The following is a 27,253-nucleotide window of genomic DNA, read 5'->3' on the forward strand; positions in this document are numbered from 1 at the left end:
TGCACGTCACGCGCGCATTTTTCCTTCATTTGAACTACACCACTTGCATATTCCTTTAAATAAACATACATACGCGCTCACGTACGCGTGATATGTAATGCTGTTGTTCATGTTCTTAAAACTATTAACATCATCATCATGGACATCACGTTAACAAATTTACTGTTTTCCGCGCGAAATCAGTAAAAATTCAACGACATAATACCGAAAGAAAGTATTGAAAATTGACAGCACACGAACAAGGATTTCAACGAGTTTTAATATATAACAACATGAACTGTGGCAAGGTCGATTCGTTGTATTTCGTCCCAGTTGTCGTGTGCGCCGCCGCGTTGTTGCAAGTAAGCCGATTATAGATAATAACTTAATATTATTATTTTACACACCGTGTCATAAAGTTATCATTATCATATTATCATTATAACTGTCGTTGTTTTCGTGCACGTATTGTCGTCCGCTGGACGTTCAGCTTTATCAATTTTTATGAGAAAATTTTCGACAAAGCATCGGTTCCGGTTGTTTTTTTTTTCTTAAATCTACGTAGACAATAGTGAACTCATACTTGTTTAGTTATTCATTTCGCTCTGAACCCTTTTCCTCCGGAGGTGTTGTTTATCCCGTGTCGTACGTGTTCAATACACATCACTTCTTTAGTTCGTGATAATAGAGTTATTTACAAACACACTTTAAATATAATAAGGGCTAACCATCCCATAATGTTCACTTCGATAAGCTTACAACGCATCTTAGCAGCAGCTGTTAGTCCACGTCGCTTTCGAATCCCCATTCTTAGGTCTCTAATTTTATCCACCATGACGTATATTTATCGCAGCGGCTGTCCTGAGACAAGTGTACAGGAGTGATTAAATGCGGTAATACACCCATCTCGTGCAAACGGAACAGCGTCAATACGGTTTGGCTTAGATTTTATGCGGATATGGCGAGAGCACTCGTTAAGAGTCCCAATAACCTTATATCTCGATGGCAACATCGGTAAACTATATTTGCGCAAAATTCTTTTGGTAGCAGTGGTTCCGCATCGACGTGCTTTTTTTTAACCCAGAAAACAATAAAAATAAAAACGAACTAGTTAGATATGAATACTCGTTTTACCCGAACACCTAGGTTATCATAATGTTAACATAAATAATCAAAAATTCAATGCCATTTGAACTTTGAACATTACCATAATATTATCGATAAATAATCGTGAATACAGTTTAACGGATTGCTTTAAATAAATTAAGAGTTATAATATTGATTATTTACAAATAACACATGTTACATAACGGCATTAAAATATATTTTTCGAGCAAATTTTTATCACCATACTTATAATGCATGTCTTGAAATATAGGATCAAGTAGAATAAGATTTTACAAAAATAAAACCTAATAATTTGTCGTAATAAAATGTTATAAAAAAACAAAACATCTTATAATTTTTCTAGTTGAATTCTTGATTCAGATTAAATTTAACGAAAAAAAGACCTGACGTGTATAACACCATTCAATAGTCAAATAATAATATTTTACATGGAATAAAAAATAAAAAATAAATTTAATATGTATATGATATATGTTCAATTTTAGTTGTTTTAAAAAAATAATTATTTCCACACATGTTCACGAGTCAATCGTGCGTTAAATCTTACTAATCTATTTTATTACAGGATATTTGAAAGTAGCTGATAAAGTTAAACTATTTTTCATTAGAATGATCGGATCCTCCGCATTATTTTTGCAGTGATGCTTAATTTACGTGATTACGCTTTACAATAAATTATATGCATAGTGTATAACAACAGTGAAACACAATTTAATTTTCGTGCAAACGAATTTCGTTTCTTTTATCATACTATATTGCTACGTGCATTACAAATCGAATTGTTTAAATCGAGAAAAATTTATCATTGTTAAATTTATTTCACGAAACGAGTCGCAAGATAAAATGTATTGCGATTCTGTGAACAGTAAACTACCGTGAAACCAATCGGGTGAAATCGCGAAATCTCCACATATTATCAAACTTTATTGTAGTTTATTTTATTCCCTCACTCCGATCAAAATTGTCCCGGGTCAATATTATTATGGTCAACTTAGGAAAATATAAAAAATCACCTTCGTACAACAAGAATCCTCAATAATGTTCTAGTCTACGTCCGTTAAACCATCCTTTTAGCAAGAAGAAAAGTAAGAACAATCAATTTCCCAGCAATAACCTCTACATAAGTATAAGATTAATTTAATTTATCCCTTGACTATTTGTCCACCTCCTACCATATCCCTTACCTCTACCGTTTTTAGTTATCCCTTAAGTTATTACAATTTACCATCCTCATACTAATTTTGTTCGTAGTATGATTCTAAAATCATTGTTTTTTTTTTATGTTATTTTCCGTCCCTTAAGTAAATCTTTCGAAAAATTAACTCGGACTGCCGAAAAAATAAAGGAAAATTGCTACAATACGCGTTAGCATAAAATATAACATTTTTGTAATATAATAAACAAACGTAGGATTATATTATTTGGAACGAACGTTAAACGTTTAAAACGAAAACAACAATATCTATAAAAAATAGAATAATTTTTTTCCTAATGGAACTGTTTTTTCAGTTTTATTCCTCTTTTAACAGTAAATAATATAATGAACTCGACGCGTTTATTAAACCAATATTTTGACACTCTTAAAATAGGTATATGTATATGAATAAACCGTAAAAATTAGACGGTGTAACCGAAGAAAATAATATTTTTGAAATTGTAAATAATATTTGCAAAGCGTGCAGTTATAACTGTACATTTTATTGATAATTTAAAATAAAAAAATAAAAATCTCATGCTGTGGTATAAAAATAAATTAAACGAAAATAACGAAAAGTAAAAAAATTGTAGGTAACACCGCGAGAACAATATTGTATGGGTATTTTATTTCTATACATATCATATAATATATGTTTATAATAATATATGTAAAACATAATACTTAAGTATAAATGTTTATAATGTTTACGAAACGTGTAGAAAATTTAAGTTATTCGACTATTGAATTTGTGCAAATACAAATTAGTTAATTAATAAAATTATTTTTAAAAATAGATATTGAATGTTCATAGTGAAAAATTACAAATTAAATTGTGATGATGATTTTGCTAATAGGTTCGAAAAATAAAGTCTCATGTCGATATAGTATAATATATAGTGTTAATGTGACATTTGTCTGTACGTAAATGTTAAATTTAGATAAACACAAAAAGTTTATTAATTTACTTTCCCCTGAAAAAAGATCGATTCATCATTAATATAAAAAAAAAAACTACCTATAGTTTCGTCAATGGGATCGAATAAGATGGTTATTTTAGCTGTCTCTCTCTCTCTCTCTCTATATATATATATGTATATATATATACCATGCAACATGTAGGAACTTAGGTATTTTCTATTTCTAACGTACTAATTTATTGATGCATTAAAGACCTTACATTCATCGTCTAGTATTCTCGAGAACGACTTTCTCGCGTATTAAATGTTTTTTTTCTGTTCATTCTCCAAAAAATATTTTATTTAAAAAAAGTTTAATTTTAAAATTGACATTTTCAACATCTTTATAATTTACGGTTGTCACTAATGAACAGATGAAATGTCTTTTGAAAATTGTTTTCAGATCAATAGCTTATGGTCGATATATTGGAAACAGAAAACGATTAAATACTCTTTTATAATATATTGATCTTGCGATAGGCAAAGATAAATAATTACCTAAGATTATAGTGTATATCATTGTTCTTCTATTTTTTTTTTTTTTTTTTTTTATTTCGTTTTTAATCGTTTTTTGCTACGTGTTCATAAAGTTTCATCTTATATTGTATGTATCCAAATGCTATCTCTAAATTGTTTTATTCTTTTAAATATATTTTACGTATTTCACGTTGAAAATATCAAGGATACCTTACGTCGGATATTATAAATGTGATTAAAAATGTACTTTTCAGAATTTCATTGTAATCGAACTGTGTTCTGATTTATTTTGCTCCCCCTCTCTCTCCCCCAGCACATCACTTCAATGTCGTCTGTATATGTATGTATTACAAACGCTCCCTCCGAAAATCTATAAAAGCATATACTAATAGTAATAATAATTAATTAAAAAAACTTTTTATTGGTCTTCATTGGCTGATCCGCATTCCGCCGCACTCCTACACCTTTACAGCACAATTACGGGACCCAGATCGATGATTAATCGCGTCGTCCGGCTGCATAGCAATCGTTTGTCTTTCCGCCTCCTGCCCCGCTCACGTTCCTGTCGGTAATCTAACTGAACACTGTCGAGAAATAATAACGATACAACGACCGCGATGACGACGAAAAAATCCTCGGCCGGCCGTGTTAAAACAACGTACCAGTAACGCGCGTGGAAAGCGATATCCCACTGACCCCGGCTGCGGCGTACACAATGAAGTTATGGATAATAATTATACGACCAAGTGTCCAATGCGGCGGGGTACATTTATCTTGGACTTCTCCCCGAGCCCTTCGTCCGCCCTCCGCCCATCACCTACTCCACGCGCCAAAACCACCAAATTAGCTCCGCGCGCATATCTTAATGTGCTCGTAAAACACGAACGTCTGTGCCGTAAATATGACAGTTTTAATTTGTTCCCGGAGCTATTCGTATTAAAGTTTTGCACGCCCAGAGTTTAAGCTCATCTCGTCGACGGAGAGCGATTACGGACAACGGTACACACCCTCATCCGCCACTCCCGTGTATGCATATACTAATGTGTATATATATTAGAATACGAACATACGTGTATGTTGTGCAAACGATGATCGGAATTTAGCGGTACAGTCATTTTCTGAAGTCTCCGGGAAAGTAAAGATTTCGGGTTTTACAATTTCATAGAACTTCTCCGTTGTACTTCGCATATTTATACCAGGACAAAACTACTGTCACTTGAAATCTACCAGCAAATCAACCGGTATACGTTATTTTTCTAGGTTATTTTAAAGAATACTTACGGTCTATACGAACATTTGCATAATATCAATATTTGTTTAACAAAAGGAGCAATAAATAAAAATATAAAGAACACGAGAGAGAAAGGAAGCTGATTCATTAGTAGCACCTCTTGTTAATTGATGTATTGTGTTTTAACTTTTGATTTATATTAATATTCAATTTTTTTATTTTATTCTATTTTTTGAACTGTTGGATTATAACAATTGCATCTAAGTGTTTCTTGGCCAATTTCTTATTAGTCTTTATTGAGGCTCTTTTGAAATAGTCTGTGGAGAAATTTGGGAGATAAGTAAATTCTTGTGGTCAGAGAATTTGTTGTAAAATCTATTATAATATTGATGGGCTAATTTTTTGAATGTGGAGATAGGTAAGCAATTTTATAAGTTAGTATTTGAGAAATACCAAGGACATCCAGTTATTAGTTGTACACTAATTTTCTGAATCGTTTCCAGTGGGCGAATGTTTGATGGTTTAGCTTGACATCAGATTTGTATTCCATACTACTAGATAAATGCTTAATAGCTTTATACATTTTTAGGCTGAGTTTGGACTTGAAGAATGGTAGTAGAAGATGGATACGTAAGTTACTCTGCTTTCTAAATCTGTATACCTACACGGTAAAACACGCGTGGCTAATACGAATCCGAATAGATAATCTCTACATAATTTACATACTATATCACGATATATAAGCATCGCTTGTCGAGTACATGTTTGCGTGCAGTCAATAATTAAGCATTGGCCGGAACCGATGAACGTAACATAACATAATATTGTTTATATTTTTATATTGTATTTGCGTACGGAAACTATACACGTATAATACGAGTACAATATGCGAGAGAGACAAATAGGTCAAGTGAAGTTTGTGTTCGCTCGCTCATTTGGTACAGCGCATTCATTATGCTAGCAAATATAGTGTATTGTATGCACGTAAAACAGATTACAGCTCCTTGACTTGGACTTTTTTGTTTTTTTTTTTTTTTTTTGAAACTTTTTTAAAATAAAATTAGTTGACTTCAACTTTTTATCTACTTGATTTTTTTCCCTCATTTTACGTTTTGTAAACTCGTCAACCGGTGCGATTGTATTCCTCGAGAAGTTTTTCGTAGTACAAAAATATTCGAGTGGACGCATTTGCTGTGAATTTCTTTCAAACGATTGTCGTTCACACGATGTATATTTCCATTCATAAAAAGAGGCAAAAAACACGAAAAGTTCGTTTTCAACAAAATTTAGATTATTTATGACTTGGATATGTGAAATGTTCCGTGAGTTTTTTTTATCTATAATTATTTCAAACTGAATTACGAACACTTACGTAATATAGGTAAATTATATAGAACCCAAATATAAGTTTCGATTTAGATGATTATACGATCTAAGTCCTATGCAATTAAAACTAAAACGTTTTATTACATTGTTGTTTGATTTCGATCTAAATCATAAAATACTATAATAAACAGTTTAATGTGATTCAAGTGCTCTTACGATTTGAGAAAATTGAACAAAGTCCAACATTATTCAATTAAATCATAAAAATATAATGGTGTATAAGTATACTTAATCATTTACATAAGAAGTCTTGTATTATTTAGAACTCGAAGAATTGAATATAAACTAACCTACTTTTAGAAGTGGGCTTTAATATTTAAAACAAATAGGTATAGTTAGTGCGACATTAAAATTGAATTAACAACAACACTTTAAGCGAGTTAAAAATCGGATAGAAATTGTTTTTTCGTCTCTCCTGAGAATGGAGTTGGTCGCATATGCCTTTCGGTTAAAGATTTACTATTCGTTTTAACGGGAACGTATAATATCATACTTGAAACGCGCTTATAGTTACAGCGGCGTATAGCCACTTGCAGCGTGGGCTACGCTCGTGAAAACTTGTCGAAAATATTTTATGTAAATCCGTTTCACACGAAAATAATTATGTTTCACTTGGAACGCTATGATATTATCGCACATTCGCTTTGATACGCAAAAGCGCCACCTTCGGTGGGTCCATGTATTATAATCAGCCGGGGCAAGTTCACATAATATATTATCACATTAAACCTATACAGCAAGTGTGTGTTCGACATGAACCAGATAAAAAGGTCGCGGTGAAAAATCTACGATCCCTAGTTTTATTTTGTTATACTTTTGACGGTGACGAACGGTTGCATTATCAAAAAAATCACTTTGCGAAATTTGCGTAGTGATATTTATTTTTTTGGACACGTGACCGGCGGGAGGGATGAACGAAATCGACAGTGTCCATGCATGGAAAACTACGAAACGATGAGGTGCGCATTTCAAAACCGAAATGGCAACATTCGATGTTTTCCATATTAAAAGCGCTCGAGATAATAACCGATCATCACTTACAATATACTATTATCTTCACTAACTCCCTTGGCGCTATCAACAATATAAAAAACACATATAACCAATCAATCAGACCTACATATTCAGATAAAAATCTACACTTTATAATAATAGCTTCAAAATCAAAGTCTTCTGGATTCCCGGACATTCTAACAAAAAGAAAACGAACTTACTGATCTCGCAGCCAAAACTGCAATCACCTCTCTACTAGCATTGCAATTATTTCTTTCAGTGACGTACGAACGCTTATAGCAAAGAAATATCAACAAAAATGGCACCAGAAATAGATATCTTATAACACTAAATTAAATCATATAAAACATAACACAGAAAATTTGATATTTCCTATCAAAATTCACAGATAATTTAAAGTCAAAATAACCAGACACAAGAAAATCTCCCACAGTTTCTTAATGGCCAATAAAGAACCCCTATTGTGCACATCTTGTGTTATCCAAGTCACTATCAAGCACATTCTCAACGAATGCCGAACATACCACAATACCTAAAAAAGCCACAACCTACCCGAATCACTCTCCGAAATAATAAATAATCACCATTTTACTCACAATTACTCATTCCATTGCCAACATCATCCAATTCATCACAGCCGCCAATCTTCAAATCAGAATTTAGTGTAACTTACATTTAATATACTATTAATATAGTTTATAATTTTCTCCCTGTATGGCCAATGGCCCATGTTGCCGAAGGTATGAATATAAATTTAAAAAAATAAATGTTTTTTCAGACGACGACACGCTCTTCCCCTTATTCTTCACCCACACTTCATCGCATTCTTTTTTCTTGTAGCCATCATCTCTATATTATGATGTCTTCAGCGGATCATGGATTTTGTGCACGTTTTCACAAGCGTTTGCACAAATTGATGTTGTGTAACAAACCTTCATTTTACCGAATCAGCGTAAAACAATAAATTCATCCACGATTTTGAGGAGTTCTTAGTATAATTCACAATGCGTGAACAATTAATCGTTTGAAAATTATTAATATCGATTGTTATTTTATGATACAAGTATGTCCTATAACTCATAGCGTTCAACATATTTCTTTCTCTTTTTTTCACGTACAAAAAGATTATGAAAATTTCTTAATCAGAAACACCTAATCTGCAATTGTGTGCTGACGTTTCATACCTATTCAATATGAACTCGACAGCGAAATATTCAACATGAGCATATCGATCAAACACGTCAGTACACTACCAAAGACACGCATACATTCCAAATAAGAAATACATAGTTTACTAGTTTCAAAAAGGAAATTCAAACTTATTGGGCCAATCAGTTTAGATTCCTTTGTCACTCGGTAACTAAACATTGACACTTATAAGTATAAGTTTATAAGTATATTTCCGTATCTAAATTGATCGCGTTTAGATGAAATATCAATTATAATCACGCGTCATTTGCTGTCAAGTTATATCAAATGATAGCGGTACCGCCGAACGATGAGAAGGGGAAAAAGTATTCTTTTGGTCGAACGTGACATAATATCCTATAAGGGGTTCTTTTTACCGTAAAAATGTTCCGATACACAGCGACGGATTTCTCCTTTGTAATATATTGTTTGGGACTGTAACCCCAAGTCAGAATTTTGATCACAGTCGTACCTGTATGCCCACTGGTATTTTATGACCCTCCTCTTCCCGTCATCGCGTGCAGCATATTGTTATTGTCGTTTATTATAATGTTGCTGTACAGAACGGTGTCGACGTACGCGTACGCTACGCCATTAACAAAATCCGTTTTCTCCATCGGTTTCGACAAGGACGAAAAAAAAAAGTAAAAATAAAATAAAACCATCTTGCCACTGGCCGGTTTTTATCAATGATTTTTTTTTCTTTCCACGCGATGCACGTGAATACCGTTGTTTAATATTTACACAATGCCATAATAGACACTATTGGCGCACGTGCACGTTATTCACAGCGGCAACCTTCCGGACCGCAATACAATAATACTGTATAGTTGACAGTTTGCGCCGCAGGGACACGAGCCCGATTTCGGGCGGACGTGCGTGCGCGCGAGTGGGTTTTTGTACTTGCAATAATTTGACCTGTGACAAATGTCCACGGTCCGCTGCGGTTTTCTTCACACCCGGTCCGAGAGATAAAATTAGCCGACCTCGACCTGCCGCTGCAAAGCCGATTTTGACGAAACCCGTGCGTACGATGCGTAACTTTGTGCGGCGAATGAGATATTCTTTGGGTGCCGTATTTTTCCCTTTTTTTTTCCTCGACACTATTTTCGTTTTTGTTCGCTACACTCGCGCATAACTTAACCATCTGTTTTGAATATGTGCGCGCGTTGGGACTAGAAAAGAATGGACGAGAAAAAAAATAAACAATTGTTTCACACTTAATGCGTGCCGGAAAAACATAAAAAAACCCGAATCCGACAACTTAGCGAGATGATAGAGATTAAAAAAAATAATAATAACACTATTTTCATGTGCGATGCACGCCACCCCGTCATGTTCGATGACGACAACTTTGCCGGGGGGGGGGGGGGGGTAAATCCATATGAAGTACTATTTCGTTAGTATAATGTATGCGTGGTAAAATATTACGAAAAGTACTTGGGGTGGCTTATTTTTTTCGATACCTCTTCAAAACCTAATTTTCCATGCGTTTAGTGAATACTGAGGTAAGTGTTTAATCGTCTCGGGACAGTAGGATAAATCTCTGAAAAATCCCTAAACACTAAACGTTTTATCGTAATTAGCAAAGTTGAGTTTTACAACGAAGGAAATCCTTCAGTTACGATTTAACGATCCGAGCAACTATAATACGTCGAATAAAATGGAAAAGTATCTTAATACAATATGGTACCTACAATGATTCAAATATAATCCAAAGATAATTAATTTGTTATAAGTGTGCGCACTTACACGAAACAAAATGTATTATTATCGTGACACGGCGCGTTGCGCCGTTTCTATTGGATTTAATTAATAATAATTGGGAGTTATTAAAAAATGATCAATTTCAGAATCGACTACAACTTCACTCTCTACACACACACACACACATACACAATGTAAAACATGCACGCAGTATGTTGCACATAGATCAGTGTACGACGGACGATAATGTGTAACTAATGACACGAAAAAGATCACAAGGTGTAATATATTCATCTCGCTCGTTAGCACGTCATCGTTTACGTAATTTCCGTTTTCCAGTTTGGCCACGCTGCGTACACCGCGGAGCGTTCAAAGTCGTCAGGGCTGTTGTCGTTAGTCGGTGAAACAATGTCTTCGGTGAGTATGTTTTTTAAAGGGTTCGATACTCAACAGGCTCCCGGAGATGTTCAGTACACCTACGAATGTATACTGATTAGTGGCGACTCCAGGAATTTTAATTACGAAACAAGTGTAGGAAAATAAAAATAAAATACTGTAAAACATTTGTGTTTTGTGATAGAAGTCGATCATGGGAACATTGTGTACGATATTCGTGGACTCCTTTGTATTTTATGCAATTTAAGATCAAGAATGATTTTGATTTAAGCATAGGCTTAACTAGAGGAGAATTAGGGGCTAATCCCCCTCCCAACATGAATTTTACCCCCCTTGTCATAATTCTTTGTCTTGCTATAGGTAGCTACATTTTTAATTAAATATTTTATTTTTTTATTTTTTATTTTTTATTTAAAATACCGTTTTATTTTTTTATTTATATCTTGGAAAAATATTTATTTACATGGTTATACGTATCATTGTAATACGATGATTGTATGTTAGATTTTACTATATAAATATTACTTAGAAATTATTAATTAATTAAACACAAAAATAGACGTAAAAGACGTACGATTATTAATAACATGTGATAACAAATATTAATGAAACTGACTTAAAATCAAAAATTTTGGTTGCAAAAAGTTGTTATGACAATTAATAAGAAAACATTAACAATCAGGAACGTTTAAAGCAACTAAAGAGTATCGTTGAAAAATCTGTTTTCCCAAATTCATATAAAATGCTACATTTAGCGCTTGTAGTTCCAAAAAGCATCTTGCGAAAGAACATTTTCAGCAATGCGTCGAATAAACACCCACATAAGGTCAACTATATTACCGTTTCGATTATCCAAATTAGCAATCATGGCAATTGAAAGAGATTTGTCAAACATTCTAAACAAAAAAGACATTTTAAATGAATTTGCAAATACTGAGCGGAGGCTTAAGCTGTAATAGTTATAAAATTACTTTAAGTTTTTAATTTTTAAGAAAATTTAACTTGTATCTAAAATAATACTTAATAAATATGTTAATATTTTAATGTTTACATCAATATCACTTTTTTATTATCTGTTTTATACGTTGTATATTAATAAAATAATATTATAATTCAAAAATGAATGTTACATGAAAGACGAATTTGGGAGGTGTGGAGGGGGGCAGAGCGCCCCACAGATTTTAATTATTTTAAACATGTTAGGGCTGACTCCCCCCCTCTAACTTTATAATCTAGTTACGCCATTGGATTTAAGATCTCTCGAAACGTATACCCCCCCCACTCACTGGACTCACCACTCGGTATCAGCCCCCTAAACAATACCGTAACGTTTTCCAACACTCACGCACACGTCCCGCGTTGCGTGATCCGCACGTCGGTTATTGTAGACGAACGACGTGCCATTCGATTGGTCTTCCGATTACGAGGTGGCCGTAGTGTACATCACTTCCATGTGGTCTGAGCTCATCTCCGGGGATCCAGAGCACTCGACTTTGCAGGGTATTATCGCCAAGAACGGTTATCTCAGCTATTGTGTGAGGTTCAAGATGCAATTGGCCGCTTGGGCACAGTCCGTAAGTACATATTCTTCTATTGGTATTCAACCCTTAAGGTTGATTTTGCAATTGGATATTCGCTCTCCACTATTTTCTATTCTTAACTGACCTTTTCAGTTCAGTGTTACTTCTTAGTCTAACTTCGGAGATCGTCTGTTTGACAAATTAAGTTCTCGGACGTTCTCAGTCCCTTTTATCTTCAATTATCCCTTCGATTATTCTATGGGTTAGTTCATTTTTGTGTCTCAATGTATGAACCATCATATTCCATCGTCTTGTTCAGAGAGTTTTGAGTATCTCTCTTCTTTCCACTATTTCACTGAGTATTTGTTGATACGCTGTTCTATTCAACTCACTCTCAGCATCCTTCTTCGACACTACATTTCGAAGCTTTTGAGTGTTCGTTGTTCTGCCAAAATGAATATCCATGTTTCGCAAAGTAGTATATATTACTACTAAACTTATAAATATAATCTCGCCAATGTGGGTGTCTTTATATATAAATATATATGATGGGAATTCCGTTTATTACGGTTCAGGTTTTTTTCGGCTATCTCGTTTTACCAATACGTTTTGCGCGCAACAAATCGTCGAAACAAGCAAATTGAAATCCTCCTAGCCACGCGGCAATCCCGTTAGACGGTGACGTTGTCTTCTTCGCCGATGAAATCCGTTCGTATTTATATATAAAATAAATCATGTAATGCGTTATCGCTTGTAGTCAACACTCGCCGACGAAGAAACCACCACCAAGTAGTGTACGTCAAACGCCGCCAATTCATCTATATTATACGTTTCGGACCTATTCACACTGATTTTCGATCCAGTTCCACGAGTGTCCACTATAGTATAGATAAATGGCAAAACACTCACTGCTCCGCCCGAATCATTACGTTTCGTAAACGTAATATAACGATTTCGGTCCCCGTCGTGTCTTTTATATATAGAGTCCGTATCGTGAAATGTACTGCGAAGGGCGATGTCGGTGATCGACTACGACACTGATCGCGTCCTCCGATGTAACAGTTATTTTTCATTAAATCGCAGACCGGGATGCGATGCCACAGATTTGTTAGCCATATTGTACGTTTTATTTGTGACGCATACGAATTGCAGTCCAAGATGAAATTGTGTAGGGATCTACTAGATCTCTCCTATTTCAAACGTATTTCCAATTTTCCCGAAGTACAAGAGTCAAGACGTGTGTGTACAATCGAAATCATTGCCCAAGACAACTGGTTAACGTTGCCCAGAACAATTCTTGTTGGCGAGTCTTAATGCGTCGTGTTAAAAAGTGTTGCGCATAGTTGCCTTGTAGAAAAATAATGAGAAGTAGAAAAACTAACAATCTAAATATTAATAAATAAGGTATTAGTTTTTTAATTAAAAAAAATAAATTGTAATGAGTGGTAATTGTTGAGTGTATAATTAGTCTCGTGACAAAACACAGTTCCGGCTATCACTGCTTTGGGATGTAAATTTAAAATTTAGTAACCAAAATACAGCTATGAAATATTCATAGTCTTTATCAGGTAAAAATATTTAAAATATAAAAAAATAATTATAATTTGCCAAATAAAAATTCTTATTAATAAAAAAATCTTATACACCAATTGTTATACTTTTTTGTTATACTTTTTTGCGTTATATTAGGTTCTAACATAATTCAGATCTCCCTGTAAATTTACCAATTATATCAAATTGACTTTTTTAAAAAGTTGAAACTTGCATTATTGAATTACGGAGTTGGGCTGAAGATAAGTGCGAATTCCAGAAACCTCTTTTACAGACGAAATACTGGTTTGCAAATATGACTGTCTTGCTAAATGATGGTTAAAGAAATATTTTAAAATGTATTTTCAATGATATGGTGGTGGGGATAAGAACATGTGTCTCCAGTTCCACCCTTATTTTTTTACTGCGTAAGACAAAATGTGTTCTTCATTACCAAAATCGCTTTAGTCAAATATGAAAACTAAAATTAACCAGGAAAACGAAATAACATGCTAGATAACATGAATATTGTAGCCTCATTCCATAATCTACACTCAGTCATGCATCCCCAATTGTAAATACTGTACGTCGAGTAATTTACTCATGACCGTAATAATTGTCTTTCGAGTAACGTTATTTTATTTTTATGGAATCAATCGTGGAGTTACAGTTTTACGCGTACAATATTTAGTTGGTTTTCACCAAGTTTTGTAGGGAAGCGAAAAATACGAATAAATAAATAAAAAAATAAAAATTCGTACGCATATTTAATAATATTACAACGACTGCAACGTGTGCTCACGTTGTGTAGAGGACTCGGCCAAGGCTCTGTAAAGATTATCAACTATACTTACGGCCACCGGAGACGTGTTTACTTACGGTGAAAACTTTTGAACATGGAAAGTTTTTCCTCCGATTAGATTGACATGTCGAGCCGTGCACATTGTATTATACTTGCACATGCGTATTTTACTGTTATCGATCGTTTTATGCATTATACAATTTAAAATAAAAAAAAAAAAATCTGGTGACTTTACGCGCTTAAATTGTGATCTACATTTGTACTCGAAAATTCTGAATGTATAACGATCGCTGTAGCGAAGTGAAAGTTTACATTTCGTTTGAAATAATTACGTATAATAATAATAAATTCGTTCACCAACCGATTCGAGAGCTCACCCGTCTACACGCCGTTCTCCATCCTTGCGGTCGACTTCGATCGTGAAAATCCGCCAACTGTTGCAGCGAACGTTGGTTACATACGGTTTTAATTTTTATTCTAAACTGTATACAACGAAAAATAATAACACCAACAATCCGGAAATAATATTATCATTCTTACATATTTATTAGTTATCAAAAAATGTTATCGTTACGGAATTCATTATAATTCTTGTGTTTACAAAATGCATATATACAATTTTTTTTTTTTTATTTATTAATTTAAACGGGCCAAATCCTTTTGTATATATGATTTAAGTTCATTGAAAATAATTACAAAGACTTAAAATATAACGGTTATTTTCACAAAGAAATTAAGAGGTACTAAAAATGTAATTTAGAATAATAGAAAAGTATTAAAAAAAATTGAAACTTAAGAAAAAATGAATTTTTATACATTGTTATTTCTTTACATCAATATTATTTTATACTTTAATAATAATAACGTTATAAAAAAAAAAGTCCATTAAAAAATAACTAGAAAGTTTTATAAAATATATTTAATTTTTGTAAAATCCAGTTCATTAATTACTATGATTTTTTAAAAACCAACTCCTTATTTTAACTAATTTTTCATATGATGATGATAACATTATACAAACGCAAATAAAACTTTCCAATATACAACGTAGTGTTCTTTTTCTTGTTCTTTACTCATATTCTTTCTCGATTTAATATTTGATAGGGATTTTAAATAGTAACTAAAGTTTGATATGTACAACTATGCAGAGTCGTATCTAGAAATATTTTTCGGGAGGGTCCAAAACATGAATTTATATTTTAATTTTTGATATTTGGTTAAAAATAAGACAGACAAACATTTAATCTTATTTTATTAAAATTAATATCATATTTTCATATAATATTATGATATAAAATTAAAAACAGTCAATGATTGATTGGAGCTTAAGTCATTTTTGACTGAAATTATGTATGTTGGTATTAAAAATAAATAATTATTTTAAACATTATTCAAATATTGAAGAAATTTCGGGGGGAAGTCCAGACATCTTAGACCCCCCAAATACGGCTTTGCAACTATGTATCAGGCCTAAGTAACATATATAAGTCTTATAATAAAAATCATTCATATTTATTCATTTTTCGTTGTGTTTTACACTTATGCTAAACTATAATTATTAATTTTATATTATACATAGCACAATACACCTTCTATTTATATTTTCCGAATTGTGCAAAAAAAAAAAAATAACCAAAATTCTATTACTAATTTTTAGTTAATAAAATATTAGATACACTGTATTATGAGTAACAATGAAAATAAATGCGATATAGTATACAAATATAATTATGCTGAGAAAGAATTTGTTAGAATAATATTAAAGAGGTTGTATAATAAATAAAATATTCAATTTAAACGAAATGAAAAGGCCGTGTACACGAACATAAAGCATATTCTTACGTTTATACAATCTTTTTACTCGGTGATATTTTCATTGATTAACATGAAACATCAAACTTGAACCAAAACGCGTCGACCGATAATATGTACGTGAAATTAAAATATAACAATCACTCGTGAATTACATAAGATTATATCGGAGAATTTCTTTGAAAAATGATTGAAAAAAAGTAAAAACAACAAAGACAAACTTTCGATTTGTCTCCTGATATTTGAGAACCAGGCGATTCAAAAAAGAAAAACAATCAATATCGCAACCTCTTATAATTATAATAAATTTATTTCTAACACGTTTGTCAAACACTTTGGTCCATGTACGCCCGACCACGCTTTGTGAAACAGCTCAAAAAATCTTATTATCTGTAATAATATATAATATAATGTGTTTTGTTTTCCATTACAGATACGACATGCGTGTTGGTACATAATATATGTACGCCACATAATAATATTTCTCATTTACTTATTCCCGCGCGTCTTAATTGTGATATTATACAGTCAAAATTCTACTCAACGAACTTGATGGTTTTTTGAAAACGATTTTTAGAATTCCGTTGAAATCGAATACAAATATTTTCACTTAAAACATGTTTTCACCCTACACGTACCTATGTAAAACCGTTGATCACTGTGCAACACAGCCATTGTTGTTTCTTAAATTTAATTCGGCCTTACTTTTGAAAGGTTTGAAATACAATTACTATTAATAGTTTAATTATTTCGTTAAATAGACTTTTTTTTTTGTCAAGCAAAAATATTTATTTTATTTTTCTATTAAAAATGTTTTCGGTTCCTTAAAAAAATAAAAACCTTGTCACATAGAGGGTTTCGTCGAGTATCGAAGTTTGACTTTATAATATCATGCGTGTATGTATAGTTACAAGGCAAACATTACGTGAGCAAAGCGGTTAAAAACGCCGCGTCAAATTGGTACCGGGCCGTCGACACGCTATCCCACGATAATTGGCAACTGCCCAAAACGTTGGACTTAGAGTCTTTTAAAAAACAATTTATGACCACGTACAAGCACCTGGTGTTGAACGGCGGAGAGATATACGAGGAGGCAGTCAATGAACGGACGAGACGAGATGTGGACGGTTTCACCAGACGGATCGCGAACGTGCTGATCGAGACGCTCAGGAATATCACGGTACACGCGAGACAAACAGATATATTTCGGTCGTGCATGGAAAAATATAACTTATTCTGTTTTCCAGAACCGTTGCCGAAGCATTCCGAAGACGTACTACGGTACAGGTAACAACGAGAATCCGATATCAGTGTACTGAAATCGCAACGTCGGTAAGCGTCGTGCCAAAGAGAACCTAGTCCGTTTTGAATTATATTTCGTTCGTTTAAAAAAAAAAAAAAATAAACCTAATTAATTTTAAATGTTTGTGTTTTATTTATTTTATCGTAATGTACGAGTATGCAGGATTGAGCACTCGTACACCGATGAAAAATGTAATCTACATCCATACCAATATGACAATACAATGCACATTACAGATTGATTGGAGAACTCGATGATTGTAACAACCATTTCCCCTTGCAGTTCACAACCATTAACGGGTTTCTTTTCCTTTCTCGTTTATTTACATGAAAATACACGCGTACCGGTGGTATGTTTTTTTATGTTCATTCATTTTCAATAAACATGCAGTTGTAGTTATACCGTTCGTATATGCTGTCCAACAGTTGAGCGTTGATAATCGTGATTTTATATTTGAAATCTCTTAAATACATAATTTTCTGAGCAATCTAGCAGTAATAATATTAATAATAATAATTGTACTGAAATTATGTTTATTTTTAATATAATACGTTTTCGTTTCCGCTTATCGTAACATTGCACGGTCAGGTATTAATAAACGTTAGTCCCGTATATATTACTAAAACTAATATATTATAATTTTATATACGTGTACAACATTGTGTTATATTAAAATTTAATATAAGAATTTATTCTGTATTTTTAATAAAACTCTACTCGATGAACATAATATTAGGTACCTACTGTTATATTGGTAGATTCCTTTGGACTATAAAATAATTTAATAACAATTTCGGTTCTTATTTGATGTTCTGCATACTTATACATATATACATTCATTTCATATAATATTTTTCATACGTGCAGAGAGGAGAATTATGCTTTAATAATGATTAAGAAAATGATACAATGGCGGAAAAACGATGATTCTATGTGTACGATAATAGTATATGATATTGTTTTAAATCATTTTTATCATTGTTACACATTTCGATACTACGTCGACTGTATTTATACGCAAGTAATGGATGGTCCTATACCTACGTTCAATGGCGTGTTTTCAAATTGTTTGTGAGGGGATTACATTTTTTCCAAAAAATAAAAAATAAAAAGATATTTTACCATATAAAATATACATATAATATATGAATTCATAATTATACCAATTTATTATTATTATAAATACAAATGATGAGTTATTTACAACCACATTATATAAATTAATATTCCATTTTTTCTGTACATTCATACTAGTTATAACTTTTGATCCTTTTTTTCTTCTGGGAGGGTACGAGACCCGAGTACGACCCCAAAAATACGCCACTGCCTATGTTATTACTACTGTTTGTATATAAATAATATTTTTTGTGCGTTGGTGTTCATTAATTTTCTTAATGCTGTACGAAATCATAATATACGCATTCCACCGTTCATTTACCAGCTGATAAATGTTGAAAAGAGCTAAATGACACTGTGGATACTACGGGACAACCAACGGTTAATAAACAGTTCGATTGCACCGATGTTCCTCCGATTATTCAATTACGAGATATTTAATTTATAAACTTGTCCGTATGAGCAACGCTAACGAACAGAAATATGTTGCAGGACAATGTACCGTATTTTTTTAGGGTGTATGCGTCACTAATGAAAATCGTATTCACTGAGCAACAATCACATGGCGCTTGATCCCTGATTTCATCAGTCATCGATTATTAAGCAATACAAACTTACGAAACACTTTTGATACGACTTGTGTATATATTGTTTTATGTTATAATAAAATTATAATTTTACTCTTGTCACAATATTGTACTACCGTAAGGAATAATGACATTCAATCGATCGCGTTCGACGAATATTCTAATATTAAGGCTGTAACGTAATGAAAAATATTTAGGAAATATTTTCGAATGCACCTCAAAGCATTATTATCATGATAAAATTTCGGATGGCGCTGGATGGATCGCATCCCATGTACGATCTGGCCCGTGATACCCAATTGAGCACGGTAAAACAAAAATATTGTGTGCGACGTTGTCAAATTTTTATTAGTTTGTATTTTATGTATTGTATTGTATGTAGATTACTAATAGGAAACTAACTATTAGTCGAAAAAAATTTCGCTCTCGATTGATGGTTACCACGGAAGTTTAAAATAACTTTGATAGATTGGAAACTAGAACGATTTTAACGATATTTTATCTACAAAGATTGAACTGTTATTGTATGTACCTACGCTGTAAATAATAGCCAGTCTGTTCTGTTGTCTCGTGTGCTCATGTTGTATTCCTAAATAACGTGTATGTTGCAAATCGAAATGGAAAATAATGAAATAAAAATTATTTTATTCGAGTGGCAAGAAGTTACAAGAGAGGCAAGGAGTTAAAGTTAGCTAATGTTGGAGCTTTCAAGTATAAGTTTATTGAGATTAAAAAAAATTGTGAGTTATTGAAATATTCTACAAAGCGTACAAAGCAGCAACGTCGCACCTATTTTCGTGCTCAATCGTGTGGTTTTTTGATTTTTTTCTGGTTCCTATTGTTTGATTGCAACCGTGCTCAATCGAGTTCCAGCCGATTTGGCGATAGATGAATCGCCGCGTCCCGACCTTATGTTTAATATTTTTATCGAACTATTTTACGTTTGTATATTTTATCCATCGCCTTACGATTTTTAAAAATATAATTCGATTAAATATCCGTCGTCCGCTATCGCACAAATACGCGTAATACTCAATCGTAGTAAGATTTTAAAACACTGGATATCCTATCCCAGCGCACGTATATTTCTAACGCCTACTATCGCCTCGTCGAAAATGATTCATAACCACTACACGTTATAAGTGAGTTTTCAGTCAGCTTCAGCGTTCGAACTATCACATGTGATGTTTTAAACAAAACCAATATGACGTCCACAGTTTTTAAAAACGATCGTGGAAACAGTTCCTACAGTTTTAACAACTATAACTTTTGTCGTTGATTAATTTGGGAAGAGAGTACTGAATTGATACAGCGGAAATGAATGATCAGGAACGAGAACCCGGGTCGGTATATTATCAATACTCGCTTTTATTAACAAACAGTCCGACCGTAATGGAATGCATGTAAAAAAAAAAACGATTTTACATTTTAAACCAATATACGAGTCGGTATACCAGCAATATCCATGATTACGTTTTCCTAGCATTTTTGTGCTCAATACATTTGCCTTATTTGTGTGCGGAATCGGTCGGTACCTTTTTATAAATATTTACGGTTATGCATTTTGTGCGGTATTGGATTACGTTTGTACGGCAACGGAAAACGCTGTTTTCTGTATACGATCATATAAATGCTCGTTTGGCTCTTATCGTGTCTTTCAGTAGTCAACATATGAACGCGTGATGCGCGTAAAATATTTAACGGCTATTGAACGAAAAATAATGAATCGTATATGTCCTCTGTGCAGTATTGATATTTCGTTTACGTACAGTACACGCGTCGGCAGGACCTTTTGCGAGGCTTTGAACAAAACTTATTTTACCAATAACCATAGTCAACTGTAGACCTTTAGGCCGTAGTTAAATACGATAATATGTAATCAGTCTCGGTAACAGCTGAACGCTACATTGGGTAAAAACTATTTAATTTAAAAAATGCGATAAGATGAACTTTCTAGGTATCCCGGTTTCCATACCGTGCGTCGGGTAAAACATGATTGCGTACATTTGTTATCGGCGATATTTTTTAAGCTACACGATTCCGTACAATTTTACTTGATTTTTAACTATACAATTGCGTACGAAGTTTTAAATGTTGATGCCAATTTGCATACCGGTATTGGTGTATATCAGGAGCGAACACAAGGGGGGATGTGGGGGGTTAGATCCCCCCATAAGTTTTTTTTTAAATTGTATAAAATAGTGTTCATAATGTAAGGAAATTGTAAGGAAATAAGGAAACAAAAAAATATTGCAAGGATTTAATGTAAACAGTGTCGGATTAACAAATTTGCCGCATAGGGGCAGGTTTTAAAATTCCACCCTTTAACTCACTCTGCAAACCAAAATGTATATATACATATGTATATGTATAGTGCATGTATACAACAAGTAATAACATAGTTAAGATTGTTTAATTAATTTATATTTATAAACATATTGTAACACCGGTAGTTTTTAAATTTATAAATCTTAGTAGGTACTAAATATAAACATTTTAATACAAATTTATTCAATATAAAACATTTACAACTATTTTTTAGCTTTCTGTGTAACAAACTCTTTAATAATATCATTCCAACCTATACTCGTACGTTTTAGGAAAATATTTACAATAGATATTAGAGACAACTATGATATATTTTCATTAGATAATTATGTTTTCTGGTAGTTCTTGATTCTTTTTAATACTGAAAAGGATCTTTCTCCGCTAGCATTTGAACATGGAATAAATATAAAAAGTTTTAAAGCTATTTCCACAATAGGAAATGAATCGTTTAACTTTGATACTGTTAATACTTCAAAAAAACTGTGCATAGATAATTTTTCATTTTCTGAAAAATACTTCATTATTGTTTTATATTGTATAATCTCATTCTCAAATTCCGGTTATAAATACTATAAATATTTACGAATTGCTTTGATTTTAAAATATCATCGTCAATTCCTTCCACATTTAAAAATACCCCAACAACTCATTTATTTCAATATATGTATTTGTATGCGCTTCCCACTCATATTGATTGAAAATAAAATATTAGACACGTTTGTTTTCCAGTCAATCGTGATTCGTAAATGAACTCGACAACGTTGACAACTATGACTACGAGACGAGAGAGAGAGAGAGACAGAGAGAGATAACAAATACAATTGCTTGGTAGTATGTAAATAAAATATTTGAAATAATTAATATCAAATTTAATAATCTGATGGTTATAAATTATAATACACACATAGAGATAAATAAGAAATACCTACAATCAGTGGCGTATATAGGTTTTCATTTCGGAGGAGGCCGATTACGTATTTGATTTTTGGGTGGATGGGAAGAAGGAAGCACACTATTACGAAAAAAATTACCTTAACACTATAAGACTTCTCGACTGTCATTACACCATCAGAGAAATAAAAAACTCAATTTTTTTAATGATTTATTATTTTTTAAACGTATAAAAACTACATTGTAATAAACAAATTTTTTATTAGTCACTCAAAATTCAACACATATTTTCTTAAAAGAATAAACATATTTTATAAATATAAAATTTTAAATTATCGCATAAGCAATATTCTCTGTGTCGCGACAAATTTTTAGAAACCCCTGGCATTAAAACATATGATGTAAAAAATAACAATCTTTAACAATGGTGTTTTTCATTTCGGAGGGGTTCCGGACCCCCTCCCCCCATAAATTCGCCCCTGCACACAATAAACACAATTTTATGTCAGTCTAACAAAAATAAAAATGCAAAGGTCTGAGTGCTAAATAATAATAATATGGTTTTACCATTAATATGCTAAACGTCCATAGACGAAATAACTCTGAGATTTAATACAATATAAAATAACTATTATAATTATAAATTATATATATAATTTTATAATATTATATAATTTTTATTAATATTTTTCAATAATAAATTAATAATTTTTCCTAAAAACTAGTATATACATAAGCACCAAGCATCCCTTCCCTGTCCCTTTGGTGTAAAATTTCGTACGGAACGCTGCTAAGCACACAGAAAATAGAGGCGTAGCCAAAACCGCGAACGTATAACTCCAAAGACGCCGGAGATCCCTTCCGCGTCTCTTTGGAGTAAAATTTCGTATGGGACTCTGCTAAGCACACAGAAAATGAGGGCGTAGCCAAAATCGCGAACGCCTAACTTCTAAAGTGTGGATAAGAAATAAAATGTTGTACATACTTCAGTTAAATGGTTCAAGGTCTTCAATAGAAACTTTACTAGACTTACACTTCACTGAATAATACTGATGAATACGTTGTACCGAACTCCGCATTTTATACCTTTGAAGATTGAAATTTCTAGAACGAAGCTTTAGGGAACATTTTATACATCACTTCCTATTCTCAAACATTGTGGATTTTTCTAGAAAATTCAATAACTTTATTTTTCGCAATTATTGCAATGCAAAAATATTGAGGGCCTTAATCAAAATAAAAACTATCCTATCTTTTATTCATATCTACACGCCGCCGACGATAAATCACACACAATAGAAAAAAGGTTAGGTTACAGGTAGCTATATAGATAATATCGCGGTCGGTCGCGGGAATACAAGAAATACACCATGCAATTATACATAAGTATGTAAATTATAAAAAAGTTAATAATAAACTATTAAAAAATTTGAGATGAAAACTATCCTATCTTATAAGTTGGACCAAATTACACACGGTGTAAAAATTTCATCACAATCGGTCCATTAGTTTCGGGGTTCATTCCGGACCAACACTGTGACACGAGATTTTTATATATAAGATATATATCTTTTATTATTTATTATTTAAATGTGCAGGTACTTACTTAGGTTTCTGAATTTTCCTTCCGTAATGATTTATTTGCAACTGATCCCCCCACCATACAAAAGTTATGTATACGCCACTGGTGTATATCACATACCTATACGAGAGAACTTAAAAAAGTTAATAAATACTTTGTGTTTTATTGCTTTTATTACCTATGTTTATTATTAATAATAGCAAATATATCATATGTAATGAAATTTCGTTATTTCCGTTATATTACACGGTATTTTCCGAGTTTCAGTAAAACTAGTAGGTAATAGATATCAAGGAATCCGAATTTGAGCATAAATAATTTATTAACAATAATTTCATTCAAATAAAAACTGTCGATTTTATTTATTTATTTATTTATTATTTTCATTTTATTTAGCTATTCTCATTTTATTTATTAATTAATTATTAATTTTTTTTATGAACTATTATAGAACTGTTATATGTATATGTATTCTATATTTATTAGATATAATACAGTAAAATCAGTACATTTGACAACGTTGCATACAATCTCATATGCAATTGTGTTTATTTTTCTTATCTACCTTTTTGTTACCCATATAAAAACGTACGCAATCGTGTTCTACCCCGTGCGATGTGCCATACGGGTCGTCGTTGGTGCATTCAAGACATATTAAATATAATTTAATATTGTTTTGTTTATTGGTTTTATTATATGCCAACGGATTTCTTAAGAAATCGCACTCGCCAGGCGATCCACGCGTTTCACGTCTTATTTTATGAGATTTCCATACAAAATATTTTTCAGTTAAAATTTTAAGCGCGAGGCCCTTGAAGGCACGAGACCCTACACAAATGCTCCGTTTTGCCTCCCCCTGCGCGTCCGACGGTATATTATATACAATCGTACGTCTGCGGACCTGCAACACAGTGCACAGCGTTCAGCTGTATAACGTATATAAAACAAAATAAATACGTTGTTCTGTGCGCGTACAACGTTGATTAAATCGTGGTGGTCCATCGACAAAATTATATATATATATATATATATATACATCAGCCCGTCGGCCGAATCATATTTCACGGATATTAACTTTTGGTGCGAATCCAGCCGTTCCGTAAAATACACCGGCAATAAAAGTAATAATGATAACGTCGCCGTGCACGGATAAGCTATAGGCGTCCGTTTTCCGGTGCACGTAAGTCGCATGCTGCTGCGCGCCGACCACCGCAAGATTTACAATCGAACAATGGTTTACGATATTAACACCGTAGGAAATGTGCAGGTACTCCGTTATGTTGTTAAAACCAACTACCGTCCGTCGTAGTGATCCAATAGTCGCGTGAAATCTGCGATGATCGATATGAACGCCAAACGAGTAGAGTACAATTGTTGGTGACTGCGTTCAACGCGTAAGCACCAAATACCGGAGGTGCTGAAATCGCAGAAAATAAAATTAAATAGTATTTAACTGTAATTACTATAGATTTAAAGATCTAAAAAAACAGGAGTGATACATTTGAACTTAGGGGTACTAAAGACCCTATTGCGCCCCCCTAGTTGCGCCTATACGTGTATGAGCAGACAGCGGTAGCGCAGCAACGTAGCTGCGTTGTTTTTGAAATAGACGATGTAAAATTAACATGCCGTACGGCTGTTGCGTTATTCTTCCTGAGAAAATCGAAAACCATCAGTCGCTGCGGCCACGTGGCGTTATTGTCGTGCCGAACGTACCGTCGGATTCGTACTCATCATGATTTATAGGGATGGGTTAACCATCGATGTATTGTAATTTAGATACATTGCATATCCAATATCGATATCATGATATATCGATATATATTGAAAATTTTTTCAATATTAAAAAAAGTTTTATAGACTTGCACATGGACATAGGTAATAGGTTAAAATTTATTTGAATACAATTTATAACCATAAGCCGTAGACCAAGACCGTAACTTGTAACCGATACTTACTACAAGCATAATGACAAACAAATTAATTAATCATAGCATGTATATTTAAATAAATGATATAATATTTTTTAAAACCAGAATCATATTAATACCTTTAAATTGTAATTTTTATATATTTATTGCGGTACACGCCTAGACAATTATAATGAAAATAATTGTATTTATATTATTAATATATTAATATAGTAAATTAATATTTTATCCCAAATTATTTATAATAGTATATAATAATATCTATTGGTGATTTCCCGAAGATAAATCACATTAAGATATCGTTAACCACGATAATATTGAGACGATATACGGTAACGTTGTACCGATATAAAATATCACGATATATCGACTTAATGTATCGATATTTTTGATACATCGATATATCGTTGCAATCCCTAATTATTCATGACCGCGTTATGATTATTATTATTGAAATACGAGCGAAGCCGTGTTGCTTTCGACGTCAATAATACGTGCAACGTAGGAGAAAACAACTAATTTTTTGTTCATCATTGATGTGTCGAAACAACGAGGATTCTATAAACGGACTTTTATTTGTCAATCGTACCCGTGGTAGGTTTTACTGGAGTGCGGAGAAAATACCTATTTCGGTATTCGTACGCCTTTTGTACACGACTTTTCGTCGATGATAAACCGGTATATCGGTATCGGAAATACAGACAAGTCGCGTACAGTATAACGACGAAAACGATAAGGAAACGGATATAATTATAACTATCATGGCGCGAAGAATAGAGAAAATATTACAACAGTTTATTCGTCGAAAGTGTACGATATAATGAGGAAAATATTTGATAAATTATTCAATACGATTACGGCGGGAATAATGTGTATGCGTGTATGCGCGTGTGTGTTATTTGATGGTTTTCGGTCGAAATCAATCCCTTTTTTCGAATGTATAATGTTCAACGGTATGGCATATAATATGTTAAATTAAACATGATTCATTACTATTAAGTGTTTCCCCTCTGTTTACAAACAAATAATACATAATTCCCGGGCACTCGTAAGCAAACCTCCGTCCGTTGCTCGTATTGTGTATACGTGTGTCGTATCCACGCGTCCTTTTCCAACAGAGTTTAATCATGCACGTTGCACGGTTAATTAAAACCGCTTTACATATCTAGTGCCATGTGCGTGACCTTACAT

At 32.8% G+C, this 27,253-nt stretch overlaps 2 protein-coding genes across 2 annotated transcripts in view; both read left to right on the top strand.

Moving 5' to 3' along the window:
• LOC112694083 (neuroligin-4, Y-linked-like) overlaps positions 1-27,253 on the top strand; it is a 418,040-nt gene that overhangs the window by 132,187 nt on the left and 258,600 nt on the right. The window lies entirely within an intron of this gene.
• LOC112694084 lies at positions 4-17,868 on the top strand. The gene is made up of 5 exons (XM_025569446.1): positions 4-341; positions 10,604-10,681; positions 12,049-12,234; positions 17,232-17,504; positions 17,572-17,868. The coding sequence occupies exons 1-5, from the start codon at positions 273-275 to the stop codon at positions 17,641-17,643; spliced, it is 678 nt and encodes a 225-aa protein (XP_025425231.1). The 5' UTR covers positions 4-272; the 3' UTR covers positions 17,644-17,868.

This window comes from Sipha flava, unplaced genomic scaffold (genome assembly GCF_003268045.1).
Source record: "Sipha flava isolate LNK unplaced genomic scaffold, YSA_version1 122_pilon_pilon, whole genome shotgun sequence".
NCBI classification, from domain to species: Eukaryota; Metazoa; Arthropoda; class Insecta; order Hemiptera; family Aphididae; genus Sipha; species Sipha flava.